At 35.2% G+C, this 23,639-nt stretch overlaps 2 protein-coding genes across 3 annotated transcripts; one reads left to right on the forward strand and one right to left on the reverse strand.

The window, feature by feature from the left end:
• Positions 1-4,610: 4,610 nt before the first annotated feature.
• On the forward strand, positions 4,611-8,685 carry LOC107826580 (serine/threonine-protein kinase SAPK2). The gene is given in 10 exon segments (XM_016653567.2): positions 4,611-5,133; positions 5,278-5,352; positions 6,446-6,547; positions 7,004-7,057; positions 7,144-7,236; positions 7,320-7,412; positions 7,503-7,607; positions 7,930-8,028; positions 8,288-8,355; positions 8,357-8,685. Coding segments are annotated over 10 exon segments (996 nt in total). The 5' UTR covers positions 4,611-5,013; the 3' UTR covers positions 8,544-8,685.
• Positions 8,686-9,551: 866 nt separating this feature from the next.
• LOC107826578 (lysine-specific demethylase JMJ21) lies at positions 9,552-19,692 on the reverse strand. 2 transcript variants are annotated; one of them, XM_075226340.1, is made up of 17 exons: positions 19,223-19,498; positions 18,626-18,892; positions 18,448-18,558; positions 18,299-18,354; positions 18,053-18,195; positions 16,960-17,157; positions 16,683-16,882; positions 15,512-15,611; positions 14,840-15,400; positions 14,180-14,302; positions 13,814-13,894; positions 13,401-13,729; positions 13,021-13,275; positions 11,794-11,860; positions 11,442-11,655; positions 10,429-10,591; positions 9,552-9,903 (listed from the first exon to the last, which is right to left on the reverse strand). In XM_075226340.1, exons 3-17 carry the CDS (start codon positions 18,552-18,554, stop codon positions 9,765-9,767), a joined length of 2,736 nt encoding a protein of 911 aa, XP_075082441.1. In that variant the 5' UTR covers positions 18,555-18,558; positions 18,626-18,892; positions 19,223-19,498; the 3' UTR covers positions 9,552-9,764. The 2 variants fall into 2 exon arrangements, with proteins under 2 accessions (XP_075082441.1, XP_075082440.1); XM_075226339.1 differs by lacking the exon at positions 18,626-18,892 and having other exon boundaries at positions 19,223-19,692.
• Positions 19,693-23,639: the final 3,947 nt, after the last annotated feature.

A 23,639-nucleotide genomic window follows, 5' to 3' on the forward strand; every position in this document is an offset into this window, starting at 1 on the left:
TATTCACAAAGCAATAACAACACCGCACAATGATATAACAACAGGGGCGCTCCCGAGATACCATCTCGTAGTCCCAAAAGTAAACATACAGGGAGAACTCCCGAGGTACCGCCTCGTAGTCTCAAAAGTAAATATGCAGGGAGAACTTCCGAGGAACCGCCTCGTAGTCTCAAAAGTAAATATGTAGGGAGAACTCCCGAGGAACTGCCTCGTAGTCTCAAAAGTAAATGTGCAGGGAGAACTCCCGAGGAACAGCCTCGTAGTCTCAAAAGTAAACACACATCTTAAACCGATAAATACAACAGTTAACAACATGATTTCTACAGTTAATACTGATAAAGAAAAAGGAAAACAGAAAATCAACTAGTCATACTTCAGAGAATTCAAATAAGCAGTTAAAGCACGTAGACATGCGATATTAGACTAACCAGGATAACTACACAGGTTGGTATAACACAATTAAGAATGAAAAGCAGATTACAACTCAGAAAAATGGTATAAACCAAATTAAAAGGAAAACAGGCTGCTACTCAGTAAAATTATTTTTTTTACAACAAATAGCATGTGTACGTACTCGTCACCTCGCGTACACGGCGCTCACATATCACAACAGTACCAAATCCTAAGGGGATTTTTCCCACACAAGGTTAGGCAAGCCACTTACCTCAAACCAAGCTCAATCAATCGATAACAATACTCTTTCCACGGATATCCGGCTCCGAATGGCCCAAGTCTAGCAAAAAATAATTGCATATCATAAAATACAACTATAATAGACTAATCTAATTAATGAAATCAAGACTTTAACAAAAATTTTGAAATCCTTCCTAAAAGGTCGACCCAGGCCACGTCTCGTAATCGGACAAAAATTAAAAAAAATCCGAAAGCGCATTCACTCACAAGTCCAACCATACCAAATTTATCAAAATTCTACCTCAAATGACCACTCAAAATCCAAAATCAAACTCTTCAAATCCCTAGTCTCAGACTCCCAAATTCCACCTTAAATACACACTAACTAGGTGGAAAAATAAATGGGGAAGCAAAATTATTGATCAAAAATAAGCACAAGGAACTTACCTCACGAAATTCCCCAAAAATGCTCTTAAGAAATCGCCAACCCGAGCTCAAGAATGAAGGAAATAGCCAAAAATCTCGAAGCCTCGCTTAAAAGGGTTCTGCCCAGGCTTTCCCACATCTGTGGACCACCAGCCACACATGCGACGCCGCACCTGCGGAAAAATTATCGCAGGTGCGGATTCCACTTACGTCCAGGGTTTCCACTCCTGCGATCCCAAACCTCCCAGGCCCCTCCGCTTTTATGTTCAAGCTTCCGCAGAAGCGACTCCGCTCCTACGACCTTCATGTCGCACCTACGACCCCAGGCCAAACTCCTCCAGCCCGCATCTGCGATCCTTCTCTCGCACGTGCGAGTCCGCACCTGCAGTCTCCCCACTGCAGGTGCGAAAATACCAGAAACCAGAAGCTTCAACCATTTGCCTAAGTCCAAATTCAATCCGTTAAGCATCCGAAACACACCCGAGGCCCTCGGAACCTCAATACAATATACCAACAAGTCCTAAAACACCATACAAACTTAGTTGAGCTCTCAAATCACATCGAACAACACTAAAAATACGAATCACCCTCCAATTCAAACTTAATGAATTTGAAACTTGAAACTTCTACAACCGATGCCGAAACCTATCAAATCACGTCCGATTGACCTCAAATTTTGCACACAAGTCATATTCGACATTACAGACCTACTCCAACTTCCGGAATTGGAATCCGACCCCGATACCAAAAAGTCCACTTCCGGTCAAACTTCTCAAAAACCTTCAAATTTCCAATTTCAAGCCTAAATAAGCTACAGACCTCCAAAACACAATCCAGACACACCCCTAAGTCCAAAATCACCCAACTAAGCTAACGGAACTGACGAAACTCCATTCTGAAGTCATCTTCATATAGTTCTGACTACGAACAAAATTCTAAGATTTAAACTTCCGTTTAGGGACTAAGTGTCCCAAAATACCCCAAAAACCAAAATAAAACCTCCCGTCAAGTCACATAAGCTGAAAAAGGTTCCACAATATAGATTTAAAGTGGGTTGCCGCTGAAGAATGACTTGTAGTAACGACTATAGTCGCCACTAAAGCACTATTATCTTCAGTGGAAACTATTGTCGCCACAATATCCTAAGGTTTAGTAGCAGTCTTGGTCGCCACAATTACTAACCGTTTCAGTGACAACGTTTGGTCGCCACTAATACATTTTTTTCAACTACTATATTTCCAAAATTCTATCATTTTCAGTGACACTCTAATTTATATAATTAATATACATGTATTAAACACGGAGCACTATAATATTCTTTTGGGGTATACCAGGAAAAGTTAACACAATCCATAGCAATGTTAAGCAAAAGCTCGACAATCGAAGAATTAACCAACAAATAGTTTGGATTACCTAGAAATAGTAAAGGTCCATGGGGAGATAGGCTAATCTTGAGTATCTCTATCTTCTAAAAACATAACCTCAACACGTCCAACACCACATTTATCCTTCATGTCAAGGACAAAATTACCAATTTGATATATGCTCTCAATCAATTCCTCCTCTTTTTGCCAATACAACTACCCCCAATGCCTTTCTCTACTAACAAAACAAACTGCAACAACAAAATATCAATAATCTACAAATAAAAAACAAATAAATACCCAAACACTATGAAAGTTCGTGCTTCTGCTGCCAAGAAAAGAACAACCCAACTTTTATAATTAACACAAAATTACTACTCGATTTTTTGGAGAAAGAGATAGCAGGAGATTAGATGTTGTCAAGACCGCGAATCAAAAAATAGTTTACTACTCAATTTTTTCAGAGGCCGAGAGAAGTTCAGCGTCGGACTGAAAACCCGGAATACCCGCTGACTCCTTACCACAGACTATTACTCTATGAATTTCTTTTCGTTCCTTTAGATTTTCAACTGGGTTAGAGAAATTATAGATGAAATCTGTGAAATCATTGAAATTATCGAGAAAGGATTTGAGTTTGAGATTGGAGCAAGTAACGATTTCTGATTAGGGCTTTTGTGTTGCTATCAGATGGGTCACAATTTGTGATTTGAGCAGTTAGAATCGAGAGATTTGAGTGGAGAGGAAATTGAGTGGGAAAATTTTCTCTAGAGAGACGAGCAAGGAGAAGAATACCTACATCAGTCTGTGCTTCTTTTTTCATTTAATAAGAGTGATTTTTTTTATAAACTTTTATTAGTGCTAGAGGCAACTGAGTCGCCACAAAAAGGCCTTCAGAGGCGACTGTATATAAAGTCGCTACAAAACTCTCAAGCCAAAATTTCGATCTTAGCGGAAAAGAAAATTCAGTGTTTAACTGAACGTATTAGGAGCGACCTTTGAAAACTCACCACTAAGAGTGTACCTTCTGTAACGATAATTATAGTCGCCACAAAAAGTATAGCTTTTGTTGCAGTAAATCACGTCGCCACTAAATATTGCCACAATAAGTCTGATTTCTTGTAGTGTATATCACGTAGATAATTTCACTAATGAAAATTAAAAGCCAAATTTGTATCTTGAAATTAAAAGAGAAAATAAAATAAATGCACGTAATACAAAAACTAATGATAAGAAAATTTCAATAGATTTGAAACATTATAAAATAACTTTATGCATTAATTCTTAGACTAATTCAAAGTTATATTTTAAAATAAAATGTGATATTATTTTAAGTATATGTAAAATATTTATGTAAAAAACTAATTAAAATTTCTTAGAAGGGAAGAGAATGTATAAAGAGGAAAATAGAGATAGTGCGAGGATACTTTTATTTTTATATTTATTTAAAAATAAATAAATTAAATAATTAAATTATTAATAGATTTAACTGATGAAAGAGATCCGAGTAAGAGAATAATAGTATAAAAATACATTAAATTTCAAGAATAAAAAATTTGTACATCTATTGATAAATATTAGAAGGGTAATAAATAAGACAAAGTCAATTTATAAGATAATAAAAGATCACATTACAGTGTAGCAATATTAAGTAATAAATAATGCAAAAACTATAAGCAAGGAACAAAAATGAGAAAAAAATTCAATCTAAAAGTGTTGAAGAATAAGACTTATTTGAATTTGAGATGAAAAATAAAGTGACATTAAGAATGTTGTTAAAATAATATAATTTAATGTGCTCAAACAAGACAGATCACACCGTTACACGTTTAGTATTCTTTAATATTGACCGTAAAATATAATACAAGTGTCAAAATTAAAGGGTTTGGTTATTACATATATAGAAAAAGAAAACAGGTTATTCACTTGAGATTTGAAAAATGGTTTCATGTCTTGCTTCTTAATTAATATTAAATAATTACTTATAATTTATATATAGAGATTTAATTTTAAAGTTATTTACACCTAATCCAAATAATCAAAATCATAATTTGATATGATTTATGTACGCTGGATCGCACTTATACTAATACTAGTCAGTAATAATAAAGAGGAAGAATTACTTGGTGTCATTTCTGTATATAAATAATTCCTCAAGAAAAAATCACAATTAGTGGCAACTTTCCTGCAAATCTTACCGACAAAGAAAGTTGTCTTCTCATCTTGTCTACTCTATTCTTTGTTTCGTTATCAACTCTTACCACGTGTATATCCATATCTCTTTCACTTCAATCCCCGAAACTCAAACCTTTAACCGCAGTAATAAAGTAAAAACTTACAAAACACGCTTCTCTTTCTTGTCTTCTTCTTACCCACTGAGCTGACCTGATAGTGATGACAATAGTTAGTTAATTTATGAAAACTTAACCTCTGAAAATTTTGAACCTCCTTTTCTCTTACCTTTGAATTTTATCAATTCAGTAAGCCAATATACGCAAGGCATTTGAGAAAAAGTTTGATTTTTTCTGAATTCTGAAGAATCTGAGATTAAACCCCTTTTCCCTTTTTAAATTTTATATTTTTTCCCTTGATTATGGAGCGTTATGAGATAGTAAAGGAGTTGGGTTCTGGTAATTTTGGGGTAGCCAAGCTTGTTAGTGACAAGAAAACCAAAGAGCTCTTTGCTGTCAAATTTATTGAAAGAGGCCAAAAGGTTTTTTTTTTTTCCCACCTTAAATTTCATACCTTTACTTCATATTCGGTTATATATTTTTGATTTTTCATTAAAATATTTGTTAATTTATGTTCTTGGTGATGATATTATGGTTTTTTTGGTTGGACTATTTTGAGGTTGCAGATAGATGAACATGTGCAAAGGGAAATTATGAATCACAGATCATTGAAACATCCAAATATAGTCAGATTTAAAGAGGTGCGTGTGCTCTGCTTCTTACTGTTAGAAAGGATCTTTCTTTTTATTTATTCTGTTATCTGCGTTTATTCCTCCTGGGGATTCTGAAAATTGCTGCCATCGACGCTTATAATAAGGAACTATTTTTAAGTTCTTTGTTTAACCATGTGATCAACAACACCAACAAAACTAGTGTAATCCCATAAGTGAGGTCTAAGGAATGTAGTGTATACGTAGACCTTACCCCCACCTTATAAAGATGGAGAAGGTATTTCCGATAGACCTTCGGTTCAAGGAACAGTGAAAATAAAGCAACCAAACAACAAACAATAGTAACAACAATGTAACATGGTAACAGGCGCGAATGACACATCATGTAATAATAAAGAATCATGACTAAGATAGTACAAAAATAGTCCTAGTACTACTGGTAAGCCTAGGAGGAACACACTACTAACTGTCAACCTACAACCCTAATCCTCGACCTCCACACCTTCCTATCATGGGTCATATCCTCGGTAAGCTGAAGCAATGACATGCCCTGCCTAATAACCTCTCCCAAATATTTTTTAGGCCTACTAGGGGTGGGTATAATACCGACCGAACCGAAAAAACAGGACGAACCGAAAATTTCGATTTATTCAGATTCGGTTTTTCGGTTGGTTTGCGGCTTGTTTAACCATGTGATCATGTCTCATAAATGGTACCAACTCTGCTTGTTTTTTATTTTATTTTAAAATCACAAGTGGTAATGAATTTGATTATTGGAACAGAAGATCTGGTTGGTAAAATGGTAATGGTAGTAATAAGATACTTAAGCTATGTAATGCCATGATTCTTTTTTAAAAGACTCTGCTGCTCGCAATTAAAATGCAATCTTTGGTATCTTATGGATTGAAAGCAAATTAACTTTTCTGAATAGTAGCCATAATCTTATGAATTGCAGATTATTTTGAGTTTGGCAATTTTACAATTGGTGGGATTACAATGACTGTTCAGAATCCTTGTCCTACATCCCTTAAAACATTAAATAGTTTAGCAAAGAGAGATGTATCTAAGTGATTAGTAGACCTATCCTTTGCTTTTTAGTCATGAATTGACTTAACTCGTATAGGTCTTGCTGACACCGACTCATCTAGCAATAGTAATGGAGTATGCTTCCGGAGGAGAACTCTTTGCAAGGATCTGTAATGCTGGAAAATTTAATGAAGATGAGGTAAGAAACCAGTTCCTAATTAGCCTTGGCTAGAACGGACAAACTGCATATTGCTCGCAGCTGTTTTAATTTTATCTCCAATGTAATGAATTCATGGTTAGTAGTGGTCTACAATGATATTCATATGGTCCTTCGACGTGGGAGGTCCACTGGTTAATATGCTTTTTACATTTTTAGAGGCAGAACATTAAAAGGCCTCAAGTCATGGCTCTGTTGATGAGTAGTGAAGTTAGCTTCTTAACTTCCAAGAATGCCATCTTAAAAGTTGAAACCATGGAGTAATATGCATTGGAAAGTGTCCATTAAATATGTTATCAGTTGACTATCCTCATGTGTTAATGTATATAAATTCAAACTAAAAGCGTTTTTCCGATTTTACTGCTCAGTGAAGCATTTCCGAGCAGGCTCTTCTAATTTAATTTCAGCTGAGTGCTTGGTTATGTACTTGTTACTCAGGCAAGGTTCTTCTTTCAACAACTGATATCAGGGGTTAGCTACTGCCATTTCATGGTACATCATCTCTACTTCTCATGCTGTAAACTTCATTAATTCAGTCCTCCTTTGGAAACTAGTATGTTTCTGGTATTCTGTTGCAGCAAATCTGTCATAGAGATCTCAAATTGGAAAACACTTTACTCGATGGAAGTGCTGCACCACGTGTCAAAATATGCGATTTTGGGTACTCCAAGGTTACTGATCTTTTTCTCAAGTCTTAATTCTTGCTTCTATTCAAGGTTTAAGTTCATATTCTTAACTGCTACACTTGTTGCAGTCAACTGTCTTTCATTCTCAACCTAAGTCCACTGTAGGGACGCCTGCTTATGTAGCACCAGAGATCCTAACAAAGAAAGAATATGATGGGAAGGTGCTACTTCCTTCTTCTTTCCTTGCTAAAATTTTCCATAATGTTTCTCGTATATACTCATTTCTCTCCTTTTAATTCTTGGAACCATAGCTTGCAGATGTTTGGTCATGTGGAGTCACCTTATATGTAATGTTAGTTGGAGCTTATCCATTTCAAGACTCAAGCGATCCAAAAAACATTACAAAGACTATTGCTGTAAGTGATGGCAACATAATTAGATTTCTAGTGGATTACCCTGAATTTTGGTTATCAATTTACTGCATTAAATGAAGGGGAGCCTTGGCGTAACTGGTGAAGTTGCTGCCGTGGAAACAACCTCTTGGAGAAATGCAGGGTAAGGCCGTGTACAATAAACCCTTGTGGTTCGGCCCTTTCCCGGACCCCGCCCCGCGCATAGCGGGAGCTTAGTGCACCGGACTGCCCTTAATTTACTGCATTCAATGGATCATTCTATTAATGCAAGTGTCTAGCATTGAGCAATATACTGCAGCATTATGATTGGCTAGTTTCCGTGCAGAAAATACTAAGTGTCCGCTACTCAATCCCCGAACAAGTCCAAATTTCCCTTGAATGCCGCCATCTCTTATCCAGGATTTTTGTGGCAGACCCTGAAAAGGTAATAAATCATCAAGTCCTCTAATAAAGATGTGGATCATAGAATAGTTCATGTAATATGTCCAGAAATTACCTCATTGTCTCAATATATTATACTTAGACAAAAGGTTCAATCCCACCAAAGGCCCTCCCTTATTGTTCCTTCCATAAAATTGCATTCGCGTTTCATGATTAGTAAGAATACATAGCGCACCTCAGTATTGCGGATGTGCCTGAAGCATAATATAAAATTGGTGGTAATTTGCTGATTCTTTTTGCAGAGAATAACCATTCCTGAAATTAAAAAGCATCCCTGGTTTTTAAAGAACTTTCCAAAATATTCGCTAGAGTTTCCCCTATAACTGGGCCTAAAGTATGGACGAAGTTCTGGCAATAATACAAGAGGCTAGAGTTCCTTTGCAGGTACCAAAGGGTGGAACCAATTCTTTTTGGGGCAGCATGGAACTTGATGAATTAGATGAAGCTGATATTGAAGATATAATTGAAAATAGTGGCGATTTTGTTGGTCAATTGTGATGTAAGTACACAGTAACATAATTACCAAAAGGGTGAACGTGTAGTGTGCTGTATTATCCAGAATTGACTCTCAGAGTTCACCCTATAATTTGCTGATATTTTATATGTTTGACTTGGTAAAGAGTGTTTACTACTTTTGAAACCTTGGTCTTGTGGAATTTTAGGTAGTTATCACACCTATTGGGCGCGGACCTTCCCGGCCCTTGCGTGAACGCGAGATGCTTCGTGCATCAGGCTGCCCTTTCTTTTCCTTGACACTAGATAAGGAGTACAATAAACGAAAATAACATAAGCAGTAACGACTAATATGTCGTAGAGGAGCAAAAAGAGAAGGTTTCAGAAAAACAGTGACTTCTGGAACTGAAATACATGGAGACGGTGTAAAGCAATCTCTAAGACGAAAATAATAGTTTATAAATTGGTGCTGGCAAGAAGTCACCAATTTTCTCTAAATTTGCATTATATTGACAACAAGAAAGTATAACTCAAGTGTTAGGTATAGTACTATAAATTGGCGTTGGCAACAACATTCAACAATTTTCTCTAAATTTGCCTTATATTTTAATCTGTCTAACTCAACTGTTAAAAGTTCATATTTATTTTCTAGATTTTAGAAGCTCACAAGGCGCATCGAACTGTGAGTTGTCTGAATTTGGAATTACTATATATTTTAATTTTTTTTTTGGCAATGTAGAGTTTTAGTGGCGAAATCTCTGACCTTTATAACATAGCATTCATTGTGTCCGTTGAATATGCCAAGACAACATTGTTGTCGTACTAAAATTGTCCCATAGAACGATTTTTCAACAATATTCCGTTTGTAGGTAGCATAAGACGTGAACTCAATATCTTTGTTACTTTGTAAATCGGCATATATACAGGTTATCTTCAGAGGACGACAATGTTCAATTATATGCATGCCAAACGTATAGAAGAACATCAGGACAAACTCAGGTAAGACATGTTCTCAAAGGAAAGCGGTAAAATTACTAAAATCAGGACACGTTGTTTTCCACCGGAGTACTAATTCCACAATCATTGTTTTTATGTTTTATATTTTATTAAAATGTTAACGATGTGATCAGAAGTTAAGATGAATAAAATCAACAAATAAACTCAAACAAATGTGAGTGTACTAGCGACTGGACTTATTCAACATACAGCAATAGAACTTTTACCAGGGGCGTGAAAGACTAAATTAAAAAAGAACAAAAAGAAAGTTTAACAGCAGCCTGTATAACTGTTAAGATCTCCCCATACAGCTTCCTCGACTTCTTCCCATGATTTTGCCTTCCTTAGTTCCTTCCAAGTACCGAAAACAGCTCCGAGAACATTTTCATCATGCAAAATACAGTAGCACCTGTATCGACGAAAGTCGTTCAAGGTGAGTTTCTAGCATATTTCATGGCAAAAGGAGTACGACGCTCCAATCTACTCTACTCTATCTTCATCTACAGTTCTCATGTTGGCTATCACATACAACATTCGGTGGTCTCTAGTTCTAATTATCTACTAAAACCTCCTCAACTTAACAGTAATGCAGTATATAATGACTCGAGTTTGAAAGTGATTGAGGGGTCTGATTGATGAGAGTATCATATCGGTGGAAATCAACAATTCTAAAAATGACAAATGATGCCTCGATTTGGTGAAGGACGAGGGTCATGGATTCTAAGGCCTGAGTCCACATGTCAACATTAGCCCAAATATATGTCGGTTGCCACATAATCCAAGCACGCGTTACTATCTTCATAAGGTTGGGTATTATATAAGCTCTATTAGTGAAATTTGACTTTGAAGAACAAAAGGCCTCCAATTATCTCATGGAAAAACACACGAGGACAACATAGAAGAAATATGACATCGTCAGACCATATGTACTCACATGGCTCGGTAAGAAAGTCTCTGAAATCTGTTGCTTTCAGCTGATGCATTAAGTCCTCTTTTAACAAATGGAAGTTTATAGCTATCCAAAAACTGCTTCAGTAAACGTGGATCTCCTCTAAAGACATCCAGGTATATCGGGATTAAGTCAGAAATCGGGTCCCCTGAGAAAAAAACTGGGTTAATGATCACAGAAACTCAAATGTTTAAAACTAAAATCAAATCAATGAACATTTTATAACCTTCCACATCTTAAGTTTTTAGTGATGCAAGATTTACAGTGCTAACTTTAGACTGATCTAGTTAAAGTTAAGTAATGGCAGGTATAATATTTTCATGCAAGACTCTCTGTGCCAATTAATATCCACCAAAAAGCTTCTCTTGTCAGAAGTATGCGAAATCACTTAAAAAAGGTAAAGCCTTTTTCTAAAATGGACCTTAGATACCTTATTGATTAGCCTACATGTTAAAATAAGTAAACCTAATCTGCACATTGTAAGGAGGGCAGAATCTAACTGTGTCTTAGAATTACTATGCCAAACATATAGGAAAAAAAAATACTTCACAAATTATACTCACAAAACAGTAAATTGGAAGTAGTTACGACTCTGACTCTAAAACTTTTCTTCTTCTTCGTCTTTTTCTTAAATAAAAAAAAATGTTTTCTTTTAAATAGGCAAAGCCTGCCTCTGAAGCTGGTGCCAAATTCCAAATCTGTTCCATATCTATTTCCCTTTTTCTTTTCTTATTTTTCTCTTTTTCTGCTATTATAATCATTGATATTCATCTAATATGCTCATAAACTTTACCATATTCATTTGATACAAGCAGTTATTAAAAAGTTACCATCTTAGACATACCGTAACTTCTCCAAATTACACATAATCTAGGGCCAAGCAGTAGAAGCCTAGTAGAGTCCAAATAAGAACATGGTTCATTCATCAGGAAAAGAAATATGAAACTATCAGCAGACCAAGCCCGAAAAAGCAAGGTCAAAGTTGCTTAATAACTCACCAACTGAAAGATCACTGAAATCAAGTATATGAGTAGGACGCCATGCATGTCTAGGCTCACCCAAATCAGATCCATTAGCATAAACATTGTCAATCAACTCAGGATCATCAATAGTCCCTGCAGAGCGAGAAGCAACGGAACATGGTTCCATGTGGATATTGTCATCCATTACATCGGAGTGTATCCAGGTACAAGATCTGGATCCCATATCAACCTTATAAAGGAGACAATAAACAAGAAGTCAGAGAAATGCATTTTCATCAGAGGAAGGAAAAAGGGACAAAAGAAACAATAAAATGTCTAGCAGACTGAAGGAAGTCCAATGAATCACTTCATTCTTAAATATAAGAACCTTTCCAAGGCCATCAGGGATGTATTCCTCAACTTTCTCAATCAGTTCTCTGGGAATCGGATCACCCCTACAGATTGAAACAACAAAAGACTCAGATCCAACTTGTGCATTAGAAGCTCAAATTCACAGTGCTTGTGCCAGCATATCTAAATGTACAGTGAAAAGGTCACATATAGGTGTCACACTGCAAAAGAGAAATAGAGTAGAAAGCAGGCATCATAATACCCAACATACAGAGATTCTTTTTTGATGAAGAATTAACACATACAGAGATTAACAGGCCAATCTGTCTGAATAGATTTTTTTTCAATTAAGGCACAAATAACTGACGTACATTACCTTTTATGAAGTGAAAAAAAAAGTTAAAACATTAATCCAGTAGAAAACAAGCACCACAAAACCCAAAACACAGAGGTTAACAAGAAGTCCTTGGCTAAATATAATTCGTCCTCTATATTAAATAATAACTGAACATAATTGTCTTTCATGTGGTGAACAAGAGAGTTAAGCTAGGATAACATGCCGCCTCTACCATCTTAATTATGCAATATATAAGTAGTAAAAAAGTCATTAAGGATTTTAATTTTTCAATTCAAGAAATAACTTTATAAGAGTATCATTTCCCCCCCAATGTAGGTGTCTTATGAAATTTCAAAACTACATTTCTTTATAAAAGAAATTCATAACTATTAAACTAAAAGTTGAAATGCGTTTTATGTGTCTTTGTTTATTAAAAGTAGAGTTTAACTTTATTATATTTAAATCAAAATTAGTCAAATAATAGACATTTGTAGCATTATTTGGAATAGAAGAGGGCCCCAAGTACCATTTTGAAGAAACTAGTGGTAAGTCGTGGTAGGCAATAGTCCAAAGAAAGGCTTTAGTTTAATAGAATAACACATATCGCTGATCTGACACCAAATGAAGAGACAATTAAGAATCAAAAAAGAAAACATTCGTATTATCCCTGACATAGTTATTACATTAATGCAACACTAACCAACCCAAGAATTCTATAAAATAATAGAGAGGAATTAGACCCACAGTTTTATTATCTATGGCGTTTGTATCTAGGAGAATAAACGAAGATCATGGTGTCAAATATCACAGTCAAAGTCACAAAACCAGGTGAGTAGAAGCAAAGGTAATAAGAGAAGATTCACTACATAATACTGAGACTTTAAAGCTGCTTTGTGATCAACAAAGTATTCGGTATTAAAGGTTTACCATTTGGTCAAGCGGTTACAAACATCCTTCTTTCTCCTGTTCAGAGTTCTCAGGAACAAATTCCACTCTCCAGGAGCACAAATCTTGTCCTCATCATCCTCCACATACCCATTAGCATTGAGGAGTTCTTTCTGCTGGGATTCCGAATATATTGAATCATTCAAAGCTGGGCATGGCACAAGATGAAGGTTGCGCATTTGTTCTCCCAGGAAGGAGGCCAAATTTACAGTATCTTCCCATGAGATGGAATCTCTTCTGCTAACAAGAGCAAAGTAAATGAAAAGGAGGAGCAGTGCTTCAAAATAACAACTGAAAGTACTTCAAATGAATGATACAGTCAATTATAGACATCTATTAAAATAGAGATGGATCTCACTAACATTTGAGCATATATTTTTCCTTTGCATCTCTGTGTTATGACATATGGCCATATTGTTGAGCCGCTGCCAGCGCTTACTAGTTCGGGTAATGACATCCCAGCTTTTTTAAAATCAAACTGCCTTTTACTCCACAGACCAAATGGATAATCAACTTGCTCAAGTTCCACAAGGGGACTAATGTTAGCAACCACCTCCGGAACTCCTTTGCCATCCCAATGCTGAACTTTATACAATCCATTTTCAATATAAAGAATCCCACTGGCCAAAACATTAGGAATGTGATTCTTCAGAGGGGAGTTTATTTTCTGGAGTAGACTGTAAAACTCAAGCTGCAAAAGATCAAACCATAACTGAATCAATAATAGTACAAAGAAATAGAAGGAAAAAAAAAACTGCCAGAACAACACATCTACCTCGGTGCCCAAAGAATGAAGGCAAGCTTCTAATCCCTCTTCAACAAATATTTTTATAACATTGTCCCCAGCTAGATAAACCTGTACACAAGTATTACCACTTGCTAGGTTAATGATGATACTACATCTTTGTAAGAATAATTGATCTTACACTCTTTTGTAAGACATCTCAACTTCAGCATTAACTCATTGAGATGAGAACAGCCTACTTGAGTATTGATGTTTTAACCCCTCAACATTATCACAAATGTTATAATGTCAGGCTCCAAGGATAACTAAAAGTTCCCTTCAACTTCAGTCTAGAGAAAAAAGTGACATTAAGAAATAAGCATAACAGTCGAAGATCCGCTAAGCACAAAAACTTACTGGATTGCTGCCTGTTCCAACAGGAAGCCTCTCATCATCAGTTGGCAACGGCAACCCATGGGAGGTACAAATTTCCGCCACATATGTGTACCATCTATCAGCATTCAGTGCCAGACAGGCTCCCTAGCAAAAATAATTCTAAGGTAGTCAGAAGTGATAACAGAAGCTTAAATTACATAAAAGTCACCCTGATGACAGATGACAATTATTAATCTAATACCTCATTGTGCACAGTATACATAACATGCGACTACGTGAGATCAGTTGTGCAGCTAAAAAAGGTCAAGGTTCCTGCTATGCAGCAACTTAGGCATATATACAACAACAACAACAACAACAAAAAACCCAGTATAATCCCACGAGTGGGGTCTGGGGAGGGTAGTGTGTACGCAAACCTTACCCCTACCTTGAGGGTAGAGAGGCTGTTTCCGAACTTAGGATAACTTAGTATCTTATTTCAAGGTCCAATACAAATAACAAACGGAAAGACATATAATGATAATTTTCTATTCCCCTAGCCACAATTGACTTTTTCCACGAAAGCTTCTAGTATACTTTGAAAAGTAATATTGACCCCCCCCCCCCCTCCCCCCCAAAAAAAAAAAAAAGAAGAAGAACAAAACTAACCATAAACAAGCAGAGAATGGAATACATAAATACCTTCCATATAAGGTCTCTAATCCCTGGTTTTTCAACCCAAAGCTTCGATAACCACTCTCTCATTTCTCGCTGCCCAATAGAGTTGCTCGAGCTCCATAACGAAGTGTAGTGATCCCGCTCTTTATCCAGAAACATAGCTAAGAAATTTATGTCATAAGAAAATTCCACCTCTCCCAAATCACCATCTATAGTACTTCCATTTTCTGAACCTTTAGCAGGTTGGTCAACTCTAATCCTCTTCTCTTTCCTTGACAGGTCAGAGCAGCTCAAACTGTTGTCCAAGGACAACACATTTTTTCTGACATCCTCAATACTGATATCATCCAAAGCAAGAAGCCCAGCACGGCAAACTCCTTTATGCCTATAACCAGGAGCCATATCCAGACATACAAATTCAAAGTTCTTGGAGTTCACAAAATTCTGTGTCACAGCAACAGTAGTCTCCAAATTTAGCACGCAATGCCACCATCCACTAGGGACAAATATTGTTTCCCCAGGCAGTTGAGTACATTCTATCGGCTTGTCTTCCTCAGCGAGAAGAGGGTAGAAGTCCAGCCACCACTGGGTGGACAGGAGAGAAAAATAACATAACATGGCTCAAACAAATAAAAAACCATCACAACATTAGGCAAAGTGGAAGCAAATTATTTGCATCTCAAAAATATTTAATACCTGCAAAGATGATGGAGTGTCAATACTGACATCACCATCTTCTTCATTTACATGAACTGTCACTCCTGAAGGTACTCTCCCAGGAGGATAAAGTGCCCACCTGCAAAATAAAGATGAACAATGACCTTTTTATCCCCCGATAAGCATCACAATGGTGATTAATCCACTAGTTCCAAACTACAGTATAGGAATAATTCTTGGAGCAGTGTAAAATGAGAACACCATCAAGATATTTCAAAAGTTCCAAATGATGTAAGTTACATGGTATAAACAAACTCAAATCTACTCCTTAAATTTAAAGCCTTCTGCCTTTTTCTTTTCTTTCCTTTTTTTTTGTTTGTGTGTGTGTGTGTGGGGGGGGGGGGGGTGTGGGGGGGGGAAGGAGAGTCATAACTCAAGAAGTAGACAACTTAGCGCCATTTCTTATCATTGGAGAATTTTGAGCAAACAACATCAATCTAGTTTTATAGGCAATAAACTCCCAGCAGAGAGCCAAAATCTGTCTTTTGTCACCATCCACTTCTTCGCTGAGCTTCTTTTAGCTCATTCCCTGCTCCAAGCTATCATAAATGCAAAGCACTAAACTCGTACTGCATTAACTTACTAATGCCTATTCAGGAAAACTATGGGAAGATATTAATTGAGTCAAACTCTTTTTTCCTTTGTTTACACTTTTAAGAATATATGTATTTGGCTATTTTCAAGCACACTTTTCATGAAATAACTTCAAGGAAAAAAGTGAAAGACTGACCGGACTCAAATTTTCAGCAAAGCCAGCCTCTTTGTAGATATACACCCACGAACCTACCATGAAATGCAAGAAGTATGATATGCCTATAGGACAGAAGGGCAGTGAGCTTAAAAAAGCTCGTTCAGAAGTATAAGCTCTCTAAATAAAATTCCTACTTAAGCCTCAGCATGCATCTTTGACTTCTTTTACTTCAACACTAGGGCAGCTGACCAACCCCATCATCTCCACCAACAACTGAGCAAACTAGCATTATCTCCAATGCGTTCTGCCTTAACTTCATTGATTGGTGAGGGAGATTATCAACCAAGTAGGCAATAATGAGTACGAGTTTGACTGTTCAGGAATTATTAAAGAACACGTGCACTAATTGAAGTATTCAGCAAGACCCTGAGACAAGATGACTGGTTCTCAATAATATACCTTTTACGACCACATAAAAGTGTATTCCACGCACTAGTTAGGGCAGGATCAACATGCCAAGAGGCACCAGACCTCTCCGGTCCAATAATGAGCCATCTGAAAGGAGGTCGTTGATCCCTGTTCAGCACATCAAAGAAGTCTTCTTTGAATATATTTGGAACACTGTAATCCTTCAACAATTCTGGTGCAGTTTCCCCGAACTGAGAGAACATAATTCAAATTAGAACAATCTGTCACGAGAAACTGTACAGAGAGAATAGCAGGAGTGTAAAGGAACCTTCTCATCAAAAATGTAAAGAGGATCCTCGTCATGCTGAAGTTTGATATATGACACATATTCCTTAAGTTTTATCTTAATCTTGTGACGACTTCTTTGAGATAATTTAAATGCTGTATCTTCATATTTCTTCAAAAGCTCCTCCGTAGTCCATGTAGTGCTTGCAGGCCAAGTGTCAGCCAATCCAGCAATTAGTACCTGTTATAGTGTAAGTAATAAGCTTGGTGAAGAAGATAATCTATACTCTCATGAGCTGTCAATCAAGAAAACCATGCACATAAGCTGTCAGCACTAAAAATGTTCAGACTAATTAAACCCCTGCCTTTTGCCCCCTTTTAAGAATACATATGAACAACATAGGTCATATGATAGAAAATGCAACCAACTAGATTTAAAGAGAAAGATCCAGTCTATATCATCAATCAACTATACTAGTTGGAGTCTAGCCATATGAATCCTCTGTATAATACGATGAATTCAGTGTATATATAAGAAAGAAAAGGAGTGAAATGAAAGGCAAAAAATATAGTAATGGAGACGGGAAAAAACAAGAAGAAGAAGAGGCAACGAAGAATCACTAAACAACTTGTTTTCTGATATGCACGTGTAAAACTAATTAATACAAGACAATAAGCTCTCCCTTCATTTATTCAAGTGCCCTACTTTGACTTGGGAACAGCTAGTAAGGAACACTTGAAATGCCAGAATAGTTGAGTAGAAGTGGGTCCAAAAGTGACAGAAAACTAACTTCGCAAGAACTTGAACATTTTAGTCTGTTTTCAAGTGGAAACTACAGTAATTTTTGACACTAGGATATCTGTTGAAGGTAATAGAGTAAAGGTTTTCCTTTTAGCAAAGTAGACACAATTGTGGGATAACTTAAATAACAGAAAATATGACATATAATTTGAGAAAGTCAGTATGTTCAACGGAAAGGAGGTAAAATGGCATGAAATGATGCAAGCTAAAACATAACTTTACCACAAGTTGTATGCGATATAAATAGTGGATACAAAGATAATCTAACAAATTACCAACAATCTAACAACCACGCAATGTGAGTTAAAACGATTTTAGGTGGCGAACACCATACCGGTTTCTGTCCATCATACTTATCATGAAACTCTTCTATAGAAAGGTTCTTCGCTCTTTCCACGTTTCCGGTATCATAATAAAATCCATTCAATGATGTATAGCACCGGTATAATCTACGATACAGGAACAAAGAATTGAATCCTGCACAAGTTGAGCTCCCATTAGTAAAGTTGAGCTCCCATTAGTACATTGTGTAGAAAATCCAAGAAACCAATAGAAATATATGCATACATATATATATTACCGTCAAAGTGTAGCGGCTTCCGGCAGGATTCATTGTTTTCAAAAGTCACATTCAATCTACATCCAAAGGGAAAATACAATGAACTGTCAGAAAACAGAATATATGAAGGCTAACTACACTGCAGAGGAAAATCCTATCAATATCCATACTGGTCCAGGGCTGTTCTTTTCCAGGAGCCTTTATATTGAAGCTGACGATTAGCAATATCAAGGCATATGCTCATCCATAGGGGCTCCTCATTGCATAGAATATACATCACACTGCAAAATGGTAAGTATTTGAGAAATGTACTGGATAAAGTGGCACTGATTATTTCCTTAAGCTTACATCAGAAAATGAAGGCACTGAGAGCACTTCGAATAAGGAGCTGTATCTCAAGAAATCATGTCCAATCAATAAGCTCGGCTCTACTGACTCTACGAGTGATTAATAGGCATAGGGGCACAATCAATAAAGGTAGTAACTTTGTCATTATCATCCACACTATCTTAAGCAGATATTCCACGTATTTAATCAGATTCCAATCAACATGCTCACAGGCACACCAACAACTTGATCACCCGGCAAACAATGAGCAAACTATCTGGCATCTATCTGCCATAGACCAATAATAAATGAAAATGAGAAGAAAGAAACGGACACAAGATCCACATTCTACTACTTCATAGAGATTAAATAAAAATTGAACACCTATAGGTCAGAAGAAGCAATGAATCATGCAATTGAATGAACTAAACCTTAATTAAATTCGAAATTGAACCGTCATTCATATTTACATATAATAAGCAGAAATTGAGCTCCAAACCAAAAGTCATTCCGAATCATACAAACTATATGATCACAAATTCCACATTCAAAAACATCAAAAATACACAAAACTAAGTTTTTTTTTTGTAGAAAAAACAGTAAAAGAATGGAAAAAACCTGCTAACACAGGAAAGGCGAGCGACATCGCGAGGAGTGAGAAAAGTCAGTATAGCGCACAAAACTTCGTCGGGAAGAATGCGGAGGTCTCCGAGAGCCGCCGGCCTCCGATCTATTTGTTCAACTTCCATTGGCGATGACTCAGGTCGCGTTTGCAATTGAGGATTTTCTTCTACCTCCATTGTTTTGTTTTTCTAATGTTTGAATTGAGAAGATGATTTGCAGAACTCAATAGTTTGTTAAATCTGCCGCGTAAAACATAAGCAACTCTTCAGCGCGTTAGATTCTTTCTTTTTCTTCTTTTTTAAAACCTTTTCTCCGGTTCCTTAGGCGTGGTAATAACGTGTCGCGTTCCACCAAAATTCATATGCTATCCAATTATCATTGGTTTTGTTCGTCTTTGTTGCAAATTTCTACTATTTCTTTTCTTTCCAAAAATAAGTTAGAAGTTTTTGCACGAAAACAGTACGAAATATTTTTTATACTTTTGTCAGCATTATATTTTGAAAAGGTTATAAAAAAGCGAACACCTAACGAAATTGACATATTACAATTTACACACACTCCCCTTAGTTTCTAAAAACTGCAATAACTCCAACTTATAGAGCTTTAGGACAAGATTTGATCAAATGAAACATAATTGCGAGTTTAACTTTATGCACTTATAGTATATTGTTTATTTTTGAAAAGTTTACATTATATTATTTTTTTAATACCGTCGTGTCAAGATAACTTAAAGTATATGATTGTAAATAATAATCTCATTTACTCACATAGAAATAAAGGATATAACATGTTAAACATGTTAAAATATATTGATATTGTAAAAATTTTGTACACTAATAATGTATATAAGTTAAATCATGGTAGAATAGTGCATATCTCCCTGTATGTGCGGACACATAGTGTAAGTACTTTATCATGTACTATTGAATTGGATATCTTTTTTTTCCCAAGGGAATTGGATATCTTAAACATTGTGTTGCATTTGACATTTAAATTTACAATAAGTTAAAAGAGGATTAGTGACCCCTTTATTTTAAGTCATTGTCTTATTTTCACTTTAAACATATGTACCAATTAGTTCTTTTCTCAAATGTTAAGAAAATAACAAATTTGTTCAGAATTTAATTTGTTGAGAAAACATGTTGTGACATTATTGGGCCTTTCTGTTTTTTCTTTAGGGAAAAAAAATATTCAGAAATAGTCAGATTTACAAGTGGTAATTGAAAAATAGCTACAGTTTCAAAAGTAATTCAAATTCAGCCAAATTTTTATGTAAAGATAAAATTTGAACAAAAAACCCTTAAAATTCCGGTATAATATGCTGTAGTTTGAATTTTTTACATATGAGATTCCATCATAATGTGTTGAAATTCCAACATAATATGCTGGAAGTTTACACGCAGGAGCTCCATAATCCATCGTATTATGCTGAAATTTTCCGTGTGCTGGAGTTGCAACATAATATGCTGGAAGTTTATACGCATGAGCTCCATAATCCAACATATTATGCTAGAACTTTCTGTGTTTTAGCAAAATAATAATTATTTTTCAATGACTTTACAAACGCCGACTATTTTCAATTATCAGTCCGAAAACTGACTAGCCCGTGCTATTTTCACTTTCTTTAGATGTTAAGCGGAGATATTTAATCCATGTGCGTGGCTATAGGAAATAGTAAATTGGGTCAGATAAAATCTTTCGGTGAGCATTAAAATCTTAAATTTATTTTGGCACAAGCTAGAATTGGTATATATCAATTTGAGTCGAAGAAAAGATAAATTAAAGTAATGAGACGAAATGAAAAAAAGACGATATACAGTCTTTTACTCTTTTTAACGATCTGTATTCACTTGACGTCTATAAGATTCCATTTTCTTTGCCCTTCTGATTTTCAATGTGCAAAGTAGTGATGTTCACTAGGAATATAGATGTTTAAAAGTTTTTGTTGGGATACGCTATACGGTAGAATGAGATTGAGAAAATTAAAATTTTACAGAAAAAAACCTCTTTGCCTTTTTATTTTCACTAAACAAGCACCATATTCAAGAACAATTAAAAAACAACTATAACTAATAATTTGTTTGTTTTGCATAAACGTTAATTCACAATTACTTCTTTTTTTTTTCCTTCTAAAAGTTTTCAAACACAATTTCTGATTATGCTTTAGTGATGTCCTTAATTGTGTGTTCCTTTCTAATGTGTTAGCCACTTTTTTGGCAGAGTCTGAGATTAAAACCCTCACCAATGTGGCATGCATCGGCTTAGAGTGGCAAATATACAAAATTGCTAACTAACAAAAGGAGGACAATAAGAAAACAACCTTAACATTAGTATTTGTCTGTGTTGTAACTAAATTTCACGTGTTCTCAAAGAGAGCTAGCTATCCCTTTAGCTTTCAGCACAAATACTGAGAATACGGTGAAACCTATTACGTAAATGGCATGCACAAGTTCTCTTCATGAAATGATGATATATTTTCCACAGCCTTATTTATTTCTAGCATTTTGTATGATATAAGACATCTTACTCCAAATTTTAATGAACCTTTTTGCACTAAAGTCCAATTGAACTGGCGTTTCCAAATTTCTAATCGGCCGCACGTGTTTGGTTATAAACTTTCATCGTTTGTATAAAAAGCAGTAGAAAGATTACTATTCCAAAGGAAAGGGAAATGTTATTAAAGAAGACAAAAAATGGCCAAAACTATCCTTATATTATTGAGTCAAAAATACCTCCACCGTTATCTTTCTGGCTCATATATGCTCCTACGACTAACGGTCAATGCCAAATAAAAAAAATATTTAAATTATACGTAATAACTTTTTATTGGTCCAATTTTAAACCATGACTATAATTAAATAAACCCACCTTTAATCCTTTTTTTACCTAACACCAAAATCCGACCCACAAAAAAAAAAAAAGAAGAGAAAAAATGACCCTCTATAGCCCCTCAAAAGTTTAATAGCTCATGTTTTCCCCATTGACACGAAATGTCTCTCCGACCCAAATATATTACATCTAATAACCCGAAATGTCTATTTTGTATATTTTTTGTATAGTGACAGTCTATTTTGTATATGTTTTGTATAGTGACAGTCTATTGTATATAAATTGTATAGTGACTGTGTATTTAGTATATTTTTTGTATAGTAACAGTCTATTTTGTATATATTTTGTATAGTGACAGTCTATTTAGTATATTTTTTATATAGTGACGGTTTATTTTATATATATTTTTTTATTGACAATCTATTGTATATAAATTGTATAGTGACAATCTATTTTGTATAATTTTTGTACAGTAACAATCTATTTTATATAATTATATGTATAAATTATCTCCCTTATCTAGAAAAAGATTCAAGATTTCAGATCTTTATGTTCCATAAATTTATGTTTTTGTTTGTTGGGTTTTGTTTTCTCCTCTTTTCTTGGTGGTCGTAGGTGAGTGGCACATATTGACAATTGATAGATTGGACCGTTACTGTGATTGTTATCCTTAAAGAATTTGTTAAATACGTTAGTTTGATAGAATTTATCAATTGCAAGAGTTTAATATAGAAAAGGGCACATTTATCTTATACTCCTATTTATCTACCATTACTAAAAAAATAAGTTAAAAGAATTATTACACAAAAAATTAAAATAAATAATGTAAACATAATATTAAAAACTAGTATAAGGGATGTCAATCTATGAAATTATCATAACGGTAAATTATAATTTTGTAGAAGAAAGCTGAGACTCGGGGGCGGCACAATGGTTAACATAATTTATTTGTTTTTGGTCACAAGTTGTAATGTGCAATTGTGGGCTAGCGGTTGTTTATAGTTTTTGCCGAGCGGCTAACTTTGTCAAAATCTCTAAAACAAATTGGCCAACTCTTGATTGTCAAAAAAAATAACTTCTCCATCTTTTCACCTCTACATCACCATAGTTGTCATCACCCCCTTTTTTCCATAACAACAATGCTGCCACCACAATCATGATTCTCATGTTTACTCCATTACTCCATTTTAAAACAATAACAACAAGAATATTATGCTAATCGAAAAGGTTCCGATTAGAAAATCTTTAATTTTTCCGATTTGATGTCCTTTTTTTGTTGTAAAATTAGGATTTTGTTCAAGGAGGAGTACCTAAGCCATAAATTTTTTATTTTTTACAAAATATTACCATTTGGGTCTAACAATTTATTAAGAGTTTACAAATGTTACAAAAATTGTGAAGAAAAATCTAGACTATTCCGGAACTTAAAGCCCATGAATTCATAATGGGTTCTTTGATTATCTTATGTGATGAGAAAATAAAAAGATTTACCATTGTAAGTGACATTTGAATGAGCAAATTAAAGTCTTTTGACAAATACTTTTGAAAAATGACAGCTCCAATGGTAAATATAAAATGAAAA

The sequence above is a fragment of the Nicotiana tabacum genome, chromosome 12 (assembly GCF_000715075.1).
Source record: "Nicotiana tabacum cultivar K326 chromosome 12, ASM71507v2, whole genome shotgun sequence".
Lineage (NCBI taxonomy): Eukaryota > Viridiplantae > Streptophyta > Magnoliopsida > Solanales > Solanaceae > Nicotiana > Nicotiana tabacum.

Coding starts and splice junctions, on each gene's coding strand:
- LOC107826578 (XM_075226339.1), bottom strand. CDS start 19,404: ATGGAGGTAGAAGAAAATCCTCAATTGCAAACGCGACCTGAGTCATCG. Junction 14,303..14,839: donor TTAGAGACCTTATATGGAAG/GTATTTATGTAT, acceptor TATTTTTGCTAG/GGAGCCTGTCTGGCACTGAA. Junction 13,276..13,400: donor GGAAAAATATATGCTCAAAT/GTTAGTGAGATC, acceptor TCTTGTTAGCAG/AAGAGATTCCATCTCATGGG.